At 48.6% G+C, this 20,545-nt stretch overlaps 1 protein-coding gene across 2 annotated transcripts; it reads right to left on the bottom strand.

Moving 5' to 3' along the window:
• Positions 1-229: 229 nt before the first annotated feature.
• Eif4g1 (eukaryotic translation initiation factor 4 gamma, 1) lies at positions 230-20,433 on the bottom strand. 2 transcript variants are annotated; one of them, XM_013033047.1, is made up of 32 exons: positions 20,050-20,433; positions 19,728-19,821; positions 19,336-19,422; positions 18,072-18,248; positions 17,767-17,866; positions 16,430-16,542; positions 15,508-15,600; positions 15,238-15,304; positions 14,114-14,944; positions 13,774-13,862; positions 13,497-13,683; positions 13,279-13,412; positions 13,011-13,169; positions 12,664-12,852; positions 12,268-12,465; positions 11,916-12,062; positions 11,007-11,243; positions 10,772-10,876; positions 10,532-10,691; positions 10,218-10,318; positions 9,700-9,802; positions 8,788-8,890; positions 8,369-8,595; positions 8,095-8,213; positions 7,807-7,979; positions 5,589-5,714; positions 5,377-5,458; positions 4,293-4,391; positions 4,051-4,185; positions 3,843-3,924; positions 3,566-3,706; positions 230-864 (listed from the first exon to the last, which is right to left on the bottom strand). In XM_013033047.1, exons 2-32 carry the CDS (start codon positions 19,785-19,787, stop codon positions 680-682), a joined length of 4,809 nt encoding a protein of 1,602 aa, XP_012888501.1. In that variant the 5' UTR covers positions 19,788-19,821; positions 20,050-20,433; the 3' UTR covers positions 230-679. The 2 variants fall into 2 exon arrangements, with proteins under 2 accessions (XP_012888501.1, XP_012888502.1); XM_013033048.1 differs by having other exon boundaries at positions 12,664-12,849; positions 20,050-20,218.
• Between the last annotated feature and the right edge of the window lie 112 nt (positions 20,434-20,545).

Raw genomic sequence — 20,545 nt, 5'->3', positions numbered from 1 at the left:
CCCTGGGTACATAGGAGAGCCAGAGTGGCTAAGTGTCTCCTCATCAAGACAGCACCCCCTTCACCCACTGCTATCCAGAAGTGGCTCCTCAGACCCACCAAAATCACCAACAGGGAGAGGCAAGGAGTGGCAGGTGGCCGGAATCGTGCTACAGTGCCAACTCTGAAAAGGAAGATGCCCAAGTACCCATCCATTTCTCCAGAGGGAGCAGGTCATAAAGCAGAGGCAATGAGCTTAATTGAATTCATGTTTAATAATTACAGGCACCGTGCCCCCCTTCCCCCTGCCCAGGCAGCAGCAGGGGTGGTGCAGGGGCTGGGGCATTTGCCCCCAGCAGCGAGGACGGCAGTCCCAAGAGTGATTTTCAGAAAATAAAAAAGGACCCCCAGGGGCAGGTGGTGGTGCCCCCCCCCAAGACACACCAAATTTTCAAGACTTTATATATAATATATCTCTGTGCCCCAGGGGGAGGAAGGGGACACCTGACAGCATCCTGGAGGGGGGGGCCCCAGGCAGCCCTAAGCCATCCTGCCTCATCAGCCACTTTATTAGCTCAGACACATCGCACTACAGGCACCCACCGCCACTGCCGCCGCCGCTGCTACCCCCCTGCAGTCCAGACGGCTGGCCGGGCCATCCTTGTGTCCATGGGGCTCCAAGTCCCCAACCCCACCCGCCCTCAGTTGTGGTCAGACTCTTCCTCCTCTGCCTCACGAAGCCAATTGAAGAAGGCTGTGACAGACTTAAGGGCCACGCCTTTGCCCTGCTGCTCAGCAGGGTCCTTGCTGCTCTCCCAGCTGTAGAAAGCATCCTCCTTCACCACGTCCTCGTCATATAGCGCATCAAAGAACGTCCGAAGCAGGTCTGCAAGGCATCAGGACAAAAATTAGAGGTGACTGGACATAGCTCTTGCCAGACTGTCCCTAGGGATCCCTTTTCAAGCTTCACTGTTAAAAAACAAGACCCTGACCTACCATCTTGAAATCTGTGCCTGGCCATTCCAGAGTGACTAGGCCTCTGACAGGATGCCAATCATATGATCTAAGAGACTGTGCATAGAAATGAGTCAGTTGGCCATAAAGAACAAACCAGGCTTAGTGGTTCACACCTGTTCATATGATCTAAGAGACTGTGCATAGAAATGAGTCAGTTGGCCATAAAAAACAAACCAGGCTTAGTGGTTCACACCTGTAATCTCTGTACTCAGGAGAATGAGGCAGATGGAGAGTCTGCACGCTGCTTTGGCTACAACCTCGCAAGCTTACCCTTCATCACTTTTAGTAGCTTCAAATTTCTCCACTTGTGTTATACTTAATGGGAGGAAATTCATAAATAGGGTATTCCTGAATTTGGGAAACTCAGACATCCCAGTTATATTACTCACAAATGTAGCTGGAAAATCTACTGGCCCCTGAACAGGTCCCCTCTCTGGCCTCCACACTTCTAAAGGTACTACATCTTTTGCCACCCAAAGGGAGTTCATGAATGAACTTAAAGTATCCCCTTACTCTTTTTTCTTCACCACTGGTCACTAAGGGACTAGGTTTCAAGTCTTTGTCTTATAATTCCCCAAACTCTCTCTCATTCTTCACATTGCACTACTAATCCTTCCAAACCTAACTTCATGCTCCTAAAAAGGGAGGCAGAAGCTGGGCACCAGTGGCTCACGCCTGTAATCCTAGTCACTCAGGAGGCTGAGAGCTGAGGATCTTGGTTCAAATCTAGCACAGGCAGGAAAGTCTGTGAGACTCATCTCCAATTAACTACCAGAAAACTGGAAGTGGGGAAAAAAAAAAACAACTAAAAAACAAACAACTGGAAGTGGCCCTGTGGCTCTAGTGGTAGAGCATTCACCTTGAGCTGAAGAGTTCAGGGACAACTCCCAAGTCCAGGGTTCAAGCCCCACAATGGACAACCACCCCCCCTCCCCCGCCAAAAAAAAAGAGGCAGAATAAATGAAATGAATAAACTACTGGATCTCAAGTCCTTATCAGGTGAAAATCCTAAACCATAAGCTGCAAGCCAGGACATTTCTCAGGGCATTCCACCTTAAGTCCACAAACACTGCTTGTGGCTGCCTCACATAGCAATGGCAAGCATATTCTTTTCCCACACTGGTGCTTAGACATTAGGTGTACCCATCCAGAGAACCCTATACACCCAATTATCCACTTGCCCAACATATGCAATTTTATCTAGTTTTTTTTTTTTGGTTGTTGTTGTTTTATATCTCCTTCTTGTCTCAGTCAAGTATTCCAGTCCTTCCCAATCCAGATTGGCCTTGACTTTATTTAATTGGTCCAATACCAGGACTGTAAATCAAGGCCTGGGTGCTGTCCCTGAGCTCTTTTTGCTCAAGGCTAGCAGAGAGTCATAGCTCCATTCCCAGCATTTGGGGGCGGGGGGGGGTGAAGTTTCAGAGTCTCATGGACTCTCCTGCCCTCACTGGCTTCAAACCTTTCACTACAATCCTCTCCTCTCACCCTCCTCTGTAGCTCAGGTATGAAAAACTGGTGCCTGTCTCTAGCCTTGACATTTTCTATTTCAAAAGCCAATTTTCACATCTGCTTCTACCATTCTGTAGCAGTCAACCGTTTTTTCTGGCCTTTTAATCTCCCATGGGGCTCCCTCTTCAAGTCTGTGTGACTAAAAGCTGTCCAACTTCATTTCCTAAATATCTCTTAAATCTGCTCTCTTTCCCCATCTCTCTCCACTATCACCAGGAAGGCCAAACTACTAGTATAGATCTCACTGAATTCAGTCCTCCCCTACCCCTACGGTAGCCAATCAATTCCTTCATTCCACCCCCTAAGTCCTTATCCTACCCCTAAGGTCAAAGTTCAGAACTCCTGATATGGACCTGAACAACCCAACCCAGCCCAGTCTCCCTCCAGCCTATGACCTCAATCACAACTGGTCACTGCTTTCCTCACAATGGCCTTCCCTCAATAGCTCTTTTCCAGCATTGTATTTCTTACAACGCAGGACAGTGCCCTCATTTTCAGAGCTCCCCTTCCCCTCTCACTTAGCTAATTCCTACCCATCACCCACCAGACCCACGTCCCAGCACTGATCACTCAAAGTCTCTGACTGCAGCACAGCACAGAAACTGCTACACTTCCTTGCTTTAACTCAACATCTGGATACATACCTAACTGCTGAAATAATAACCTCAGACATGCTCACCTAAGCCTCAATGTGGAAAAAATGAGAATAATACCATCTATCCTAAACAACATCTGTAAAAGAAACAAGAGGCAAGGTGAGCAGATCATTTCAGCCTTGTGCCAGGCAGAGAGGCACATGATATGGAAAGATGCTATACTTAATCATCTCTGTACTTTGGGCACCTAACAGATGGCTAGGCACAAAGCAGGCAGTAAATCTGCCTTTAAGATTGTGACTAACTCCTTCCACGTATAGGCAAGGAAACAAAATGAAGGAATCAACCAAGGGATTCTGTTTTCCAATGACTACCCGTTTTTCCACTGAGCACCTTCCATGACTGCCCCTCTGCTGTCTGGCACCCCTCAACCCCACCTCCACCCTGTAGCCTGGCTCTTACTGGCAGGCTGCTCTAAGGTCACTACAAGGGCCTGGAGGGCGTAGAGTGCTTGCAGCTCCTTCTGTTCGTCACACAGGTATTTCTGTAGCAGTCTCGCTCGCGCTTTCAGCACTGCAACATCCACTCGGAGAGGAGTCTCAACTGTAGAAAAGAAGACAGCAGTAAATGGAATAACTCAAACTTAGCCTGGTTCAGTCCTAGGAAGACAAGACCTCTTTCCCTCCATTATTCTATTGGGCCCAACTCTGCCCCTTCCCATCTCCCTGGCTTCTCTTACAGATAATTGCAGAATAGCAGACAGTTGTCATGAGGGCTCGAACTAATGTATTGGATGCTATCTGTTGCTCATTTAGGTTGGCCTGTACAAGAGAAATAAACAGCCCGTAAGTTCTGAATCATGTCCAGTATGTTTCCACTCTTTTAACACTGACTTATCCCAAGAAATATCTTTCCTTTACCCTTCCCAACCTCCAGGAGAACTGTACCTCTATCCAGTCGAACACCCGCTGGTTACCGTTGCCCTCCTTCAGCAGCTTCTCCAGCTGCCTTCTGAGTTCCTCGAAAGCAAGTGCCCTCTGCCCAGGAATTTCAGGCTCCTCTCCCAGGGTATACTCTACCTTCTGCAATCAAAAGGCCCCCCCCCAGTGAGAGGTCAAGTGCATGGTGTGAAAGATAAGGGAAGTGGCCAGCCTCAAATGTTAGAATTAAACAAATCCTAGCCTCAAACCTGTTCAGCAATGAATGCACCAACGTCCTGGTCTTCAGGTAGAAATTCCTTCCAGCTGAGCCCAGCCTCTCGCCACAGCATCCCCACCTTTTTGGGACCCTGGGAAACACAAGATTCAAGAAATATTTTTCTCCAAAACTCCAACATTTTCAGAATAGTCATCCACCATACATTTTCCAGTGAAAGCCCACCAGTATAACTAAGAATGCTACATAGATACCAAACAGGCTGTGCCTTGCCTAGTGCACAGCATTCACTAAGAACTCATCCAGTACACAACAGTGCTGACACAGGGTTAAGGAGATGACTTAGAGGCCACTAGGGAAAATGTCAATTAGCTTTGTAAAACTCTCAATACTCAAATCCAAGTATTTAATCCTGTCTTCCAATCTCATCTACAGTTCTTTTCTAAAACAGCTTTGTTTTTCATTTATCTTTGGTACAAATGTTTATTGGGGGAAAAAAAAATGACTGTAATAAGTATGCCTGTTTCCTAAGTTGAGAAAATCTTAGAAGCAGTACCACCTCAATGCTAACACAATCCAGAACAGTAGTCTCAATCCAAAGTTTCATTCCTCCATGTTCCAGGTAACTGAACTCTTCTGAAACTACACATCCATCTTCTAATTACCACTATGTACCACACCCAACTTGCCTTTCTCCATCTTTCCACCATTTATTTTATACTCATCAGACACGAATTAACTTTCTTTTTTATTTTGAAGCAATGGGGTTTGAACTCAGTCATTTCTTTTTTCTCTACCAACTTGTTTCATGACTATATTTTATTCACCATTGTATTCTCAACATTCAGTATATTCAATGTTCAAAGAAACACTACTCCAATGAGTAAATTAATCATAGGTCTAGGGTCTTACATTGTCATAGTTTATAATTGTCCAATTACATTGAAATTGTCTGAAGCAGACTGTTTCTTAACGTTCCTTCTATCAGGTGCCAACACAATTCTGCCACCACCAATACTCCAAGACCCCAACGCAGAGAAGGAGCCTTCACTTATTGCCACCAGAAGCAGCCAAATCACACGAAAGTATGAACATTATGTCCGGAAGGGCTCACTCACCATGCTTTTGCACAGCAGACCCAAGATCTCTAGCAACAAGGAAGCAGCTTTGCCCATGGGTATCAGTGGCTTTGTAATCTCTCTAAAAGATAAAGTCCCAATGTAGATGACCTCCAGAATCTAACACTACTCCATCCCTTTCCAAACCCAGGCAATCTTCCCACCATCCAGCCTTCACTTCCTCTCTCAATTCCACCAAGGGGGGGACTTACCTGAACAGTTCTCCCATGGGAACCCCACCTTCCTGTAGCATGGGTGTTACCAGTTCTGCCAGGTAAAGCCACACATGGGGGATGTCAATTTCCATGTCCTCAGCCAATTCCAGAGTTTCATAGAGCCTGCATAGGGAATTCAAAGTCAGAGCATGCTAGGGAAAATGGGTCAGGCCTCAACCCTGCTGGTATATTTAGCTAAGGATCAACTGTGGAACCCTTCAGAAACATTTTCTAGACATGGTGTAATCTTCAAGCTAAGGCCACCTTTTCTTTCTTTCTTTTTTTTTTGGGTAGGTCGTGGGGCCTGAACTCAGGATCTGGGCACTGTCCCTGAGCTCTTCAGCTCAAGGCTAGCACTCTACCACTTGAGCCACAGCAACACTTCCAGCTTTTTCTGTTTATGTGGTGTTGAGGAATCGAACCCAGGGCTTCATGTATGTGAGGCAAGCATTCTACCACTGAGCCAGCTTCCCAGCCCCCCACCTTTTCTTTTCTTTTTTTTTGGTCCGGTTGTGGGGCTGAACTCTGGGCCTGGGCGCTGTCCCTCAGCTCTTCAGCTCAAGGCTAGGCTCTACCACTTGAGCCACAGCGCCACTTCCAGGTTTTTTTTCTTTTTGCTTATGTGGTGCTGAGGAATCGAACCCAGGGCCTCATGCATGCAATGCAAGTGCTCTACCACTGAGCCACCCCCCCCCTTTTCTTATCCTTGGATGTTTCACATCCCCTAAAAGTTATGTTGACCAATACAGATGAACACACACACACTTTAAAAAAACAAAAGTCAGTCTTCATTATGTAATATAGGCTGGCCTTGAACTGGTGATCTTCCTGCCTTAGCCTAAGATTACAGATATGGGCCCCCATACTCAACAAGGAAAGGATTTTTCTTTTTGTGCCAGTCCTGTAGCTTGAACTTAGAGCCTAAGTACTGTCCTTGAGCTTTTTTGCTCAAGGCTAGCACTCTATCACTTGAGCCACATTTCTATTTTGGGCCTTCTGACAGTTAATCAGAGAAGAGTCTCATGATCTTTCCTACCTGGGCTGGCTTTGAACCATTATCCTCAGATCTCAGCCTCTTGAGTAGCAAGAATTGCAGACAGCGAAATTTGCGGGTTCCCCCCCCCACCCGGTCCTGGGGCTTGAACTCTAGAGCCTAGACACTGTTCCTGAGCTCCTGTTGCTCAAGGCTAGCACTCTACCACTTGAGCTACAGCCTCGATTCTGGCTTTTTCTGTGATTAATTGGAGAGAAGTCTCATGAACTCTGCTATCCAGGCTAGCTTCAAACCACAATCTTTAGGCTAGCTTCAAACCACAATCCTCAGATCTCAGCATTACAGGTACAAGCCACCAGCACCCATCTTAGAATGATTTCTTAATGTACAAAATGATTATTACAGGGGGAAAAAAAGATAAAACTTGAACTCATCCACAGACTGAAAGACTAAAATATTATAAAAGGAAAGTACCCAATTATAAAGGGACAAAGACATGATTCCCCATGTCTTTTTTTGGCAGTACTGACTGAACTTGGAGCTTTGCATTAGCTAAGTAAGTACTTAACCATATCTTACCTCTAGCCCTTTTGGCTGTAGGTCATCTTTTAGAGGGTTCTGAACTTCTGCCCAGGCAAGACTTAGCGTGCCATCCTACCTATGCCTCTCCAGTAATGTGTACTACAACACTAGGCTTACTTGAGATGGGGGTCTTGATAAATAACTTTTTGTCTAGTCTAGCCCTAAACTGAAATCCTCCCCCATCTATGCCCCTGAGTGGCTGGGATTGAACAGCACTCAGCCTCCCAACCATTTCTTTTAAGATATGACTCTTCCCATGAGCTGACCATAAACACCATACACAGAATCAGATCATACCCATAATTGAAAAAAAAATTGAAAATGGGGATGAAATTATCCTTAAACCACTCAGGAAGCTTTAATAGTGTAGGCCCAGTGGTAGAACACCCGTTTATAGCATGTGAAAAGTCCCCAGGTCCAATCCCCAAAACCTAACATGGATGAAGAGAGGGCAAAAGGAAAAAACACTTAGGAAGTAGCAACGGAGTTACTGAGATAGCTAGAAAGATGGCTGCTTCATCAATATCAGAAATCAAGAAAGAAGGAAAGGAAGGAGAAATGTATATTCTTAATTCACACATTTCCAGGGCTCCCACAAAGGGTATGTAAATGTGAGAGGCCTAATGAAGTTGGTCATACCCTTGGTAGTACTGGGCAGTGGAGAGGTGCCCAGCGCAGAGCAGCTGGTGCAACAGCCGCCCCATATGCTCTCGAGCGATGGTGCTACGCTCCAGTGTGGACTCGATGCCATGCCGCACAAAAATGAAGAGCAAGGAAGGTGAAGCCAGCTCCTGCACACACTGTACTGCCTCCTGATGGGGTAGAGAGCAGAGAAGGGAGAAAGCTGTCACCTACCTAGCCCAGGCCTGTTAACACGGCTCCCTCCCTATCCACCTGGAATCCACACTCAGCCCCTGCACTGCTTACCTTCATGTCATTGAGATGGAGGTATTCCTCAATGATGGCCTTGGACTTCTTCCCCAGCTCCTCCTCAGTAAGTGCAGCCTTCGGGGGATTTACTGGAGGCAGGGCAGCTTCTCGCTTCACTGCAGGGGAGGGAGGAGAGAGAACAGACCCCAAATAATCTTCAGTTCCAGGCTTCTCTTAGCAAAGAGGATCTGGAATTCCCAAGGGACCTGAGGCCAGTTAGTCAAACCAGCCAATACCGCTCTCCTCCACCATTCCTCTCCCCGCTGCTCACCAGTATCTCGTCCGCGATCCTCTGTGAGGCTGGCTGCCTTGCGCAGTCCCTCAGGCTGGGAGGAACGTTCTCTACTCCGCTCCTCTACCTCCTTGCTGAAGCTACGCTTGGTGGCAGGTGTTCTTGCACGGTCAAGCCGGTCCCCACGGTCACCTCCACGTTCACTCCTCTCTAGTCGGTCTCCCCGGTCCCCAGCTTTCTCACCTCGTTCTCTGCTCAAGCTACTCCTGGAAGATAGACACATTGTTTCTCAACTGTACACAGTTCATACCTACATCAGACTGCCTGGGAAACTACTCAGGTCTCATTCTTGGCAACAAGAACATGCCCATACTTTAAGGTAAGAGAAATTCTCATGACAAGTCAACAACCAAATAATAGTACTTTTAGTATGAAAACAAAACCTCTAGGAGCCTTACCTCTGTACAACCCGTCGGTTATCTGTGCTTTCTGTGGGTACTGCTTGTTGAAGGGCTGAGAAGCGATTCAAGGTACTAGTAGCTGGACGAGCAGCTTCTGATGCTGGGAAAGCAAACAACCAATTTTTTAAAGTTTCTTAATGGGCTGGGAAGGTGGCTCAGTGGTAGAGCGCTTGCCTTGCACGCATGAGACCCTGGGTTCCATTTCTCAGCACCACATAAACAGAAAAAGCCAGAGGTGGCGCTGTGGCTCAAGTGGTAGGGGGCTAGCCTTGAGCTGAAGAGCTGAGGGACAGTGCCCAGGCCCAAAGATCAGGCCGCACGATCAACAAAAAAAAAAAAAAAAAGGAAAAAGAAAAAAATTTTTCTTCAGCCAGGAGTTGGTGGGTCACATCTGTAAACCTAAGACTAAGGAGAATCAAGCAAGGTTAGAAACCAGCCCAGGTAGAAAACTTTGAAATTTATTACCAATTAATAAGTATCCAGAAGCCAGTGGTCCATGCCTATAGTTCTAGCTAATCAGGAGGCTGAGTTTTCAATATCTCAGTTCAAAGCCAGCCTAGGCAGGAAAGTCTGGCCAGGCCCTGAGTTCAAGCCCAGGACCAGCACAAAAATAAGTAAAAATCCCATACAAGCAAAATCCTAGCCTGGAGGAGTGAAACATCTGAGGCTCTAACTGAAGCTCTAGTTATGAACAAAAAAGCTAAAATAAAATGCAAGGACCTGAGTTCAAGCCCCAGTACCAGCACCAAAAAACAAAAACTCTTTCTTATATTCTCTTAACTTGCTAGGTTATGACACTTGGCCCATCACTAACAATAAAGTAGCATGGATGGTCCCTTGTATCACACATGTACTTCTGCTTTGGCTGCCCTCCTTGATGGGGCTCAGATTAAACAAACCGGTTCATACCTGCATCAGAGGTCTTAGCTCCTGAACCCCCACTACTGCCTTTGCCCCAGCTCAATCGTCCTCCAGGTGCAAAAAGCTGGTTGTTAGAATCAATGGAGCCAGGCTGTAGAAGGAAAGAATAAAAGCACATGTCCGTCCCAACTAGAGCACTTACTCAGCACCACCACACACAGCCATACAAATAGGGAGTAGCCAGATCAGGGAAGAGGCATAATAAAATGTAATTTACTTTTTGAATTTTCTCAATCACTTAAGCCCTATGAAAAACTATTCTTGGCCCATACGATGTACACAGCCATCCACTAGATTTGACGTGTATGTCAGCTTTCCCAGACCAATGTGAACAAACCTTACAGCTGACAGCATTCTCACAATCTAATCAAGCTTTAAGCAATCTAACCAGTTAGTCTAAGAATAAAAACTGAGCTGTTACCTCCCCAACCTTAGGGGCTAATGCTTTCTTGATCTTTTTACCCTATGCCTCACAAGCATTACCTCTTCCAAAATATACCTCTTACCTTTGTGATTTTGGTGAGTCGTGAGGTGTCAATGGGGCGGCTGCCTTTGCTGATGGGGACTGTGTTCCAGCCACCATCATCCACAAGTGGAAGGCCTCGGCCTGAGACAAAAAGGGGCCATACTGAAATAATGAGTAAATCCTAGCAGACCTTTCTTCAGTCCACTCTAAGCTCCATTCCTCAGATCCTCAGTTCCATCATGGGGTCTCAGTGGCCCAGACACGTGGCACTAACAGGAAGTCATCAGAGGAAATCACAACTTCTTAACCACTTTCAATACCCCCTTCCTCCCTCAGTTTTAGCCTCAGACTTACTAATGGGTGGGCCTGGAGGACCACCCCGTCGCTTATCGCTGCCCTTGGCCATGAGCTGTTGCACTTTGATGTGTTCCCGATGCTCTTCCATCTCAGCTTCCTTGTGGATCTGGTCAATGGTCTTGGGACCCTGATCCCCTCGGCGTGGCACCCAATTGCTCTGTGTGAACAGGACAGTTGTAGTTCAAAGAATTTGATCGTGTCAGAACTAAGGGCAGCAGACACAGGAAAGACACATACCTGCCGCAGATCTAGCACATCCTGAAGCATAAAACGGATGCGAGATGAAGTCTTCTTTTCTTTAATGATTTTTTCCATCTGGTTGAAATACTGATCCATTCGGGGCTAGAAAGATACAAAGGGATCAGGAAACTCTAGCATTCCTCCAACTCTGGCTAAGCAGCCCTAGTTCATCAGTCTAAGAAGGATCTCATGTGCAGACAGGTGCTATTACCTAACATCCTAGGACCCCTACCTTGGCTTTTGCAAAGTCCAGGTCTTTGCCAATGGTAGTAAGCAGACGACAAAGGCACTCCAGGGACTCTTCATCATGGTTCTTAAGTAGTTTGACCACGCAGTCATGCATTATTGCCTCGGTTAACATCTTCAGTTTGAATAACTCCCCAATAAACTTGATATTTCCTAAAGAACGCCTCCGGGCTATGTCCCGCGCCTCTTCCAGCTCTTCCTTCAGGCGTCCCCGTTCTTCTGCCTGCCAGTCATAGGGCAGGAATCATGTCAAAAAGACACCTATTAGTAACCAGGTGCAGAAGCAGCTCAAGCCTATAATTCTAGCTACATGAAAGGTGACGACTATCAGGGGATCAAGATTTGAGGCCAGCCCAGACCAAAAAAAAAAGTTCACAAGACTCCACACCTCAATCATTCCACCTTTGGGGAAAGCACAATGGCTGGGCACAGTAGGTAGATGTAGATCTATCTACCATCCCAGTGATGTGAAGGAATCACCAATAGGAGGACCAAAGCCCAAGCCAGCCTGGTCATAAACCAAGATTATTATTGCAAAATAAACCATCACAATAAGAGCTAGCAGAATGATTCAAGTGGTAGAGTACCTGCATGGCCAGTGCAAGGCCCCAAGTTCAATCCCTAGGCCTTAAAAAAAAAAAAAAAAATGTCACCCAGCCACATGGCTAAAATCTTTCTTTCACTTTTCTATCTGGATATCCAGCCTAGCAGAAAACAATCATGTTCTGGGGGCAGAGAAAAAATCCTCCCTAAGTTATCACAGTATCAGAAAACAATCATGCCTTCAAGAACCTCCTAAATCATCACTACCTCCATCCCATCTAGAGCTGAATATCACCTGGGCTGGGAGAAAGAGAGTTGGTAGGGAGAGAGAATTAACAGTAGACTTTCTCACCGTAGCAGCTTCATCCATCTCTTTTTGCTTTTTTTCAAAGACTTCATCATCATCTTTGTCTTTTTCAAACTCTTTCTGACATCTATTCAACAAGAGTTTTCGGAAGTTGACAGTCACTGTTGGCTTTTCTGTAGTGGGCACTTTCAGCTACAGGTAAAGAAAAATGTCACACTCAGACTAGCTAGGAAAAGCCTTCCAAGTCTAACAAACTAACCTGAAGACCTCTGGCTATAGCTCTGCCCCCTACTGGCTACCAACAGCAAAGGCTGGAGGGGAAAGCCAAGAAGCTGCTTTGACTCCTGGAGCCATGGGAAGTTAAACTAAAAGACATCTAAAAACAGTGGAAACTCACCGCCATGAGACAGCGGCACATGTTGGCATAGGCCACAGAGAAGTTAGGCTCTGAAATGGCCTTCTCAAAGATGAGGTCTATGACTCCTTTGAGGCGTTCCTCAGTGTCAATGGCCAGCTGTGTCACCTGCTTCATCAGCTGCTGGAACATCTGGGGTGTCAGCTTATTCAGGATGGAACGTACCCTGCGGAACAGGTCCTGTAGGGATGAGGGGACAGAGAAGATGGAGGAACCAGTGAAGTTCTGATAAACACAGGTTGCTGGAAATGGGCAATGCAGTAGGGCTGAGATATTACTAATAAAGATCGATAGGCACAAAAGAATATAACTAACATGAGCTTATGTTGCTCACCTTGAGGTGTAGAAATAGAGACCAAAAGCAGGACTTGCCAGTACCTGGGTTTTGCTGCCATCAGCATCTTCTTCCCCTCGGTCTTTATCAGCTGCTGTCCGTTTGCTGCTGGGTTTCCAAGCCTTCTCTGCTTTGTTCAGTTTTATATCTTCAGTCATTAACACAGTGGCAATGATCTTGCGTGGTTCTTTTCGGAGGCCCTGCTGAGAGCGCCTGGGTCCCAGGCCAGCCTGCTAAGCAAAAGATGGGGACAAGTGAAGAGACAACCAATGAGCTTATGAAATCCCACTACCACCCATTTGATCTTCAAGGCATAGTTGTCCCCACCCTGCAAGACATCTTCAAGACCCCACTCCTTTACCCATCTACCCCTCCAGTAAATCCCACTCACCGGCCCTCGGGGAAGCTCCCCACCTGGCCCACCCCTTGGGGGCCCCCGGTTGCTAATAGTTGGTCGGCCAAGGTTGGCAAAGGATGGAGTGAAGTCTGGGCCACAGTTTATGCCAGGTAGTCTGGAGGGATCCAGTGGCCGCAATGGTGTTTTATTGGCCTGTAAAGAACACATGAATATCTTAGAAGCAGGGTACATCTACTGATGACTCTTCTTTCTTGACCTTGGGTTCCTTTGCAGTCCAAATTTACCTCCTTTCCCCACTAACCTTGTCCAGCACCACATCAGTGATATGAGGCAATCCCTCTGGCTTCTGCATACTGGCAAAGATGAACTGGAAGCCAAGCAGGAACTCCCGGTCGTAACGCTTCTTCTCCTCAAGGTTTAGAGGCTTCCACTGATCTGAAAGAGAAGATGCTTCAGTCATACCCATCTCCCAGGGTCTCAGGCATAATGTTCAACCATTTTGCCATTCCTTCAGCATACCTGACTTATATTCATACTTCTGTTCCCCAGGCTGGATATTCTCAGCATTATGAATTTTGTCTTCCTTGGAGTCCCAGGTCTCATCTGCTTCTTCAGGCCGTGGGGGCACAGTGTTACCCTCAGACTCTGGGCCTGGGTTATTGCCTGCAGGAGGCTGATTCTCCACCTCTGGTACTGCTGGGTTCACCTGTAACCATATAACACCAGTTTTGGTTGCATCATTGCTACTATCCATACCCTAACTCTCTGCCCTCTGGCCTATTTGTTATTCCCTTACCTCCTTGAAGGCATCTAGAAGGTCTCCCACAGCCTCCTTCTTATTTAGGTCCTTAATTTTCCGTCTCCTCTTTGGCACAGATACTGCCACTAAAAGAGAAAAAGGAAGAAAAGGAAAAGATAGGAATAATTTAAGGAATATCCCTCTAAGGAAAGATGCAAAGCAGCCAGAATATAGTACTTCAAAAGTAAAAAGTATAGTACAGGCTTTAAAAGCCCTCACTCTAGCTCTTAGGTTTCACTAGAAGGGATTCCACAACCCAGATGCAATGGCTCAAAATAGGAGATCAACAATGAAGAGAAGGAGCCCAACTCATCTTCACCATCCAGCCATACTTCACCTTGGATGGCGGCGGCTGCTTCCAAATTCTGGGACAAATGTGCTGAGACAGGGGTGCTTTCTGAGGGGAGTTCCTCTTCTCCCTTCTCATTCTCTACTTCAGCTCCTCCTTCTTCTTCCTCCTCCTCCTCCTCCTCCTCCTCCTCCTCTTCCTCTATTTCCTCCTCCTGGGCAGGGGAAGTAGCTGGAGGAACTGGAGTGCCAGAGAGGTTGGTGGGGGGGGCCACTGATGTGATAGCCTCTTTGGCCTGTTCCTCGGGCTCACTGACTGGGCTTAAGTCCACAGCTGGTGGTGAGGGGGCTCCATTGAGCAGTTCCTCAGGTTGGGCAGTGGGAGCAATAAGCACAGGGGATTCAGAAGGGCACGCAGGAAGAGGGGGAGGGGCAAGCTCTGGGCTTGACTCCGCCTCTGGTTCCAGATCCTCAGATGGGACCATGCCATTAGGCTCATGAATTTCCATCTTGTGAGATGCCAGAGGGGTAGGAACCTGGAGAGGACTGGAAGAGAACTCGGATTCTGGAATTGGTTTGCTGAGTGTCACTTCTACTTCCAGTATGGGTTCAGCAAGAGTTGGCTCTGGAGAGAGGCAATATGGCTCCCCAGTTTCACGAGAGATGGGGGTTGATTCTTCTACAGACATCTGTATCATCCCCGTTGTCATAGCGTCCCCAGGAATAGAGAGGACTCCGAGATTAGGCTCAGACCCCGGTTCTAAGATTGGGGGTGGTGATGGGGTTGGAGAAGGTGATGAAGGCTGGGATTCTGAAGGGCTGTGCTCTGGACCAGGCAGCCCTGGCCGGCCCCCAATGACTGTTCCCTGCGACCGGTCATCTGTACCACAGGAAGGAAGAGTGAGTACCCAAAGGCAAGCCCTTCATTGCTGCTATTCTTCTTCCCCCCCCCCCCCCCCCCCCCCCCCAGCACGCCCAAACTTAACACTGACACACTCCTTCCTAATCTCCTCCCACCAAAGCTATTTTCCCTTCTCATCCAAAACCCAGTCCACCTTCAAATCTACTGGAACTTAAGTCGTCATTCTCTGGCACACAGTTAAAAACCACCCCACCTTCTTGAACTTTGAAACAAGTTTACCCATAAAAATTCTGTCTTATTGGCTTTCTTACCTGGCCGGACAATGACAGCAACCTGGGGTGTCTCCCCATTAGGTTGAGGCTCCAGACCACCTCCAGTCTGTAGGACACAAAGGGTTACCAAGTTTGCACTGGAGAGTCCTACATCCCTTCTTTACTAGTCATTTATACTTTTACCTCTGCCTACAAATTCAGGAAAGCAAGGAAATAAATCCCTTAGATGAAAGAAAAGATCAAGGGACTTGGGAATCCTGGGCAAAATAACCATCCCAAACAAGGTATGGTTCAGAGAGGAGACAATACCTGTGGAGGGGTGGGTGTGGAGGCAGTACGAGCCCCAGACATGATCTCCTCTGTGATATCCTTCCCTCCTTGGTTTGGATCTCGAATTCGAATCTGGGGAAAGAAAACTATGGGATGAGTGGGAAGGAGGAGCCCACCTCTCCACCTTGCCTCACTCCTAAGACTCTGGGCCAACCCCCCACCCCCTACTGGGAAGCAGGTGGGTGGGTGCCAGAAACCCCATGAGTTCTGTCAACCCATCAGGCTGCTCTTGTAGTCACTGCACTAGCCCCCACCCTTAAAGAGACCCTTGACCTCACAGAGCAAATCTGTACATCACAATGCCCCCCCTCCCTCCCTCACCTCTGCCCCACCAGACATCCCCAAGTCAGTGGCTGCACACCCAGGGACCAAGGACCCCCACCTAGCACCCAGCTGGCTCATTTGTGGGCTCACTTGTGGCTAGTCGGTCTGATCTCTGGGGGCAGGGCCCAGATCCAGTGGGTGGAGCCAGGGTGACTCAGCGGCTTCCCCAGCCCTGGCACCCTATTCTGGGCACCACGCCTAAGGCTTGAGGACTGAGCAGAGGCGGAGGCCTCCTGAGCTTCCAGGACTAGGGGGGTGGAGGGGGTGGGGCCACAGAAAACAAACCATTTCCAAGGCAAGCTACCAGAAACCCAAAACCAAGCATAGTTCTTATGAACACCCAGAGCCCCGTTCTCTTGGTAAATTCCCTGCTAACCATTTTAGTCTTCCCATGAGCTGTTTCTACACTGAAATCTTAGTATCTTGCAAATAACCCAAATAATCCACAGACCTCATTCTCTGCCTACTCTCGTCTATGAAGATCTTCAAGTTTTGCTCCTAAGGGCACACTGCCCAATTAATGTCACATCTGAATTCTCCATTCCCAGATAACCCAGAGCCCCTTGCTGCTACTCACTGTTTTACGCTCCCTCTTAGGAGCAATCTGGGGTGGCTGGTTCATCAAAACAGGGGCAGGGGCCACGCCAGCAGGAAACTGCTGCACACCTTGGGCTGGGTAGTAGGCGCCAGCTTTGGGGGAGGGAAGACAGAACAGAAGATGGGTGGCAGCGTCAGGGCCCAACCATAATACTAATGCCTGCTTGAACGCCTCCTACCTTAGAACCTCTCATCATATACAGCCAGCCCATTGCCCTGCCCCATCCTCCTCCTCCAGGGAATTAGATGTCTGTCAAAGCTGGAGAACCAGTCTGAACTGCGTTTACAAGAATTCCTGACACTGACAGACACACACACACACCTTGTAGGCAGGCACTCCTACCCCACCACACCAGCCAGTAGGATGGCTTGTATCTGTCTCTGACCCCATAAGGCACTCATATATCCACCCTTTCCCAGAAATAAGCACATATACTTTTAACCCAAAGCATACTCAGCTATTTGGCTGGGAATGGGAAAAAAATCCACCAACCCTGATACACTCAAACCTAAGTCTAGTCAGTATCTAGCCCTTTTCAAGGGGCAAGGAAACAAAATGTAACACTATGAACTGGGCCCATGATAAAGAAAAATGAATCCCTAAAGCAATTATCCCCAAAATGGAATATATTTGTATTCTTGTCCACAATTTACACTTGTTTCAGACAAGTGCTACAAATGGCACCAGCTTAAATCATGCACACATATACACAAAACCATACCTGTATTAGATTCATGCTCAATTTTTTTTTTGATAGGACTAAACCTCCCAAATCCAGGTAACACCCCCCAACCATGGAAAGAATATCACAGGGAAAAAGCCACTAACAGGCCCTCAAGCTGGAACCTGATCCTACATTTCTTGTGTGGAGATGATTCCAGCTCTCTTGGCAGAAGAGCAAATCTTCTCCCCGACCAATGCCAGTTAAATATTAAGCACCAATCCCTACCACCTATTAATCCTATCATTTTTTTATTTGTTTTTGGTTGTGGGGCTTTAACTCTGGGCCTGGGCACTGTCCCTAAGCTCTTCAGCTCAAGGCTAGCTCTACCACTTGGGCCAGAGCGCCACTTCTGGTTTTAGGAGTGGTTTATTGGAGGTAAGCGTCTCATGGACTTTCCTGCCCAGGCTGGCTTTGGGGCTGGCTTTGAATGGCGATCCTCAGATCTCAGCTTCCTGAATAGCTAGGATTATTTATAGGTGAGCCGCTGGCACCCAGCAACTATCATTTTTAGACCAAAGCCACGCCTAGAAAGCAGATCAGTTTAGATGCTTCTTGGTTGTACTCTCACCTCTGACTCCCTCCCCCTGCTTACCGTAGGTCCCAAACTCAGTAGGGCTTGCACCCGGATAGAAGCCTGGGGCTCCTGGCTGCACAGGGTACTGCTGTGTCGGGACAACATATGTGGAACGCCCCTGGTGGGGGTTGAGGGGAGAAAGAAGGTAAGAGAAGGAGTTGAGGATAGCTATGAAAACCATACAAGTCTACAAAGGCAAAGTAGGGCAAGCTGAGTGTGGACCATGACCAGAAGGAAGCCAGCCTCACTTCTGGAGAAGAGACGGGACAGGTGGGAGAAGATGGGGGTATAAGGGATTATGACTTACAGCCCCTCAGCCTCACCTGTCCAGGGATATAGTAGGCCCCCTGGGAGGCTGAGTAGGAGATCTGGGAAGGGATCATCATTACTTGGGATCCAGCAGGGTAGACATGGGCAGCTGGACCAGGACGGGCGGGGGCTGCACTCTGCACTCGGGAGGCTGCACTGCTGGGGGGCTGGGCCCGGCTAGGGTAGAAATGCTGTCAAGAGGGAGGAAGGCAGTTGGCATCAGGAAAGAAAGTTGACAGCAAAATCAGCATTGAACAATGTCTCTACAGCCTGGAAACTATTGGGTGCTTCAGAGGATGGAGACCAATTCTTATAAGACCCACCTGAACAATGGTTAAGAGGCCTCTTGTACTCAGATATGCCTTCAGAACTCAGAACACTTTGTATTCTATGTATATTTACTCTCTCACTGCCATGCACTCACTGTTATTTCCACTAGTCACTTCACCATTCTACCCATTGCAGAGGCATCCTAATACCCAGATGCATCATGCCTATGTAAGGCCTTTTCAGGCAATATACTCCCCAGCATGCACTGCCCCACCTAAATATGGAGGAGCTAGCTGCTAACATGCAACTATCTCCCAATTTCTGGATACTCTTCAAAAGTTCACCCCTAACATGCATCACAGCCTCACACTGAAGACTTAAACAGCAAACAAATGCCCACCCAGAAGACCCCCCAATTCCTTTGTCTAGCCCCCAATTAGGATGGTAGGGGTGAGACCAGGAAATGGTCCAAGATTAGAAAAGAACATTACCTGCAGAGACCTGAATCCTCCCTGAGAGCAAATGGGGACAGGAAAGAAGAGAATTATCCCCAAGGTGATAAGGGATGGGGGATGAGGCAGGACAAGTATTCTCCCACTTAGGAAGAAAGTAGTGAACAGAGAAAAGCAAAAAACAGCTGGAATGCTCATCTCACCACAGCCCAAAGAGAAAACAGAGAAGGGGAATGAAGTAATGGCAACCTCCCAGAGTAATAGAAAGATATAGGAAAACAAGAGTTGGCAGCAGGGTCCATAGCATGGTCCTCAACTGTCAAAGGCATGAGAACACCAGTGAGCCATCCTCACTGACTCCACACTCCCCAAGAGGCCAAGCACCATACAGAAGTAATCAACAGCACAAAGTGCAGAGCCGCATAAAGAACAGAGTAACCATCAGGAAATTGGGGCCAGAAACACAGCCTCCACAGTTTCCATCCTAGGTCCAAACTGACAGAGCTTTCCACAGTTCCCACCCAGGCCCCCTACTCCCCTCCCCACAGCCCCTCACCTGGCGGGGCTGAGAAGGCGTGTTCATTTGTGTCGCTTGTGGCGTACTGAACACCACCGGTGCAGTCTGCCCCGGGGGAAACGCTGGCTGAAGGGGGAGGGGGGGGAGGGAGACCAGAGTTCAGCAACAGGGGAAGCCAGGGTGGGGCCAAAACCCAAGCTGGTGAAACAAGGGGAGCAGATCCACATACAGCAAGAGCCTCATCAGTCCACATGCCCCCTCCCCAGGACAGCCCCCAGGGATAGCCAGGGTCCCTGTCTCCATTTGGCAGCGGTGCAGCTGCACTTTGCCCTGACAAGATAAGGGTGGGAAAATCCATTGATTGGAACGTGTTCCTGACCGCCTGCCTGGTCTCCCCCACCCCCATCCAGTCCTAATTCCTCCCTAATTACCTGTGGGAGTCCAGGGGATGGGGCGGGTGGGGGGCCTGTGGGCTGTGGAGCTTTGTTCATTTCATTTGGTGCCACATCAGGGTCCCCCCAGCACCTGTTGGGAAACAGTGGAACTCGGAAAGGCGAAGGGACCCAAGCTTAAGGCAAATGGGCTAGGGGAAGGACTGAAGCAAGGGCTGGGTCCAACACGGAGCCCAGGAGGTGCCAAAGGAATGAAGGAGCAGAAAAGATTCAGCCTGTGTCCCCCACCGACACATTGTCAAGCCCGCATCACCTCCAATCGCTCCCCTCTCCCGCCTGCTGAAATAGCCCCCTCACTCACCCCCTCGGTTAAGAATAAGTCCACGGTGCGGCCTACAGGTTCTGGGCATCCGAGGGCCTGGGGTTGGGAGGTGAGGGGTATCAACCTGGCTCCGCGGGGCCCAAGACCAACCAGACCGGAAATTCCAGGTCTTGCTGGCACCAGGCTCCCAGATCACAAACGAAGCAGGCAGCTTCAGCCGTGGTGTCCCCACCCCCCACCAGGGGACACCGGGTTCGGGGCCTGGCCCAGGGACACACAAGGCACGCCTGCGGCGGGGGCACTCGCGCGGGGCCAGAGGCGAGGCCTGCCGCCGCCCTAGAGAGTAGGCCAGGAAGGGCGGGATTAAGGGCTCTAAGAGACCGGCGGGCGGCGGCCGCGGAGAAGCCGGCTCCAGGCTAGTGAGGGTCGGCCTGGAGGGCGGGCGGGGCTGGGGGCTCCTCCCTGCTCGCCGCCGCCACCTCCCTCCCCGACGCCCTCCCTGCGCGGCGCCGGCCAGTGCCAAAGAACAACGTGT

This window comes from Dipodomys ordii, unplaced genomic scaffold (genome assembly GCF_000151885.1).
Source record: "Dipodomys ordii isolate 6190 unplaced genomic scaffold, Dord_2.0 Scaffold162, whole genome shotgun sequence".
Classification (NCBI taxonomy): Eukaryota; Metazoa; Chordata; class Mammalia; order Rodentia; family Heteromyidae; genus Dipodomys; species Dipodomys ordii.
This window is presented reverse-complemented; position numbering and strand designations above follow the sequence as displayed.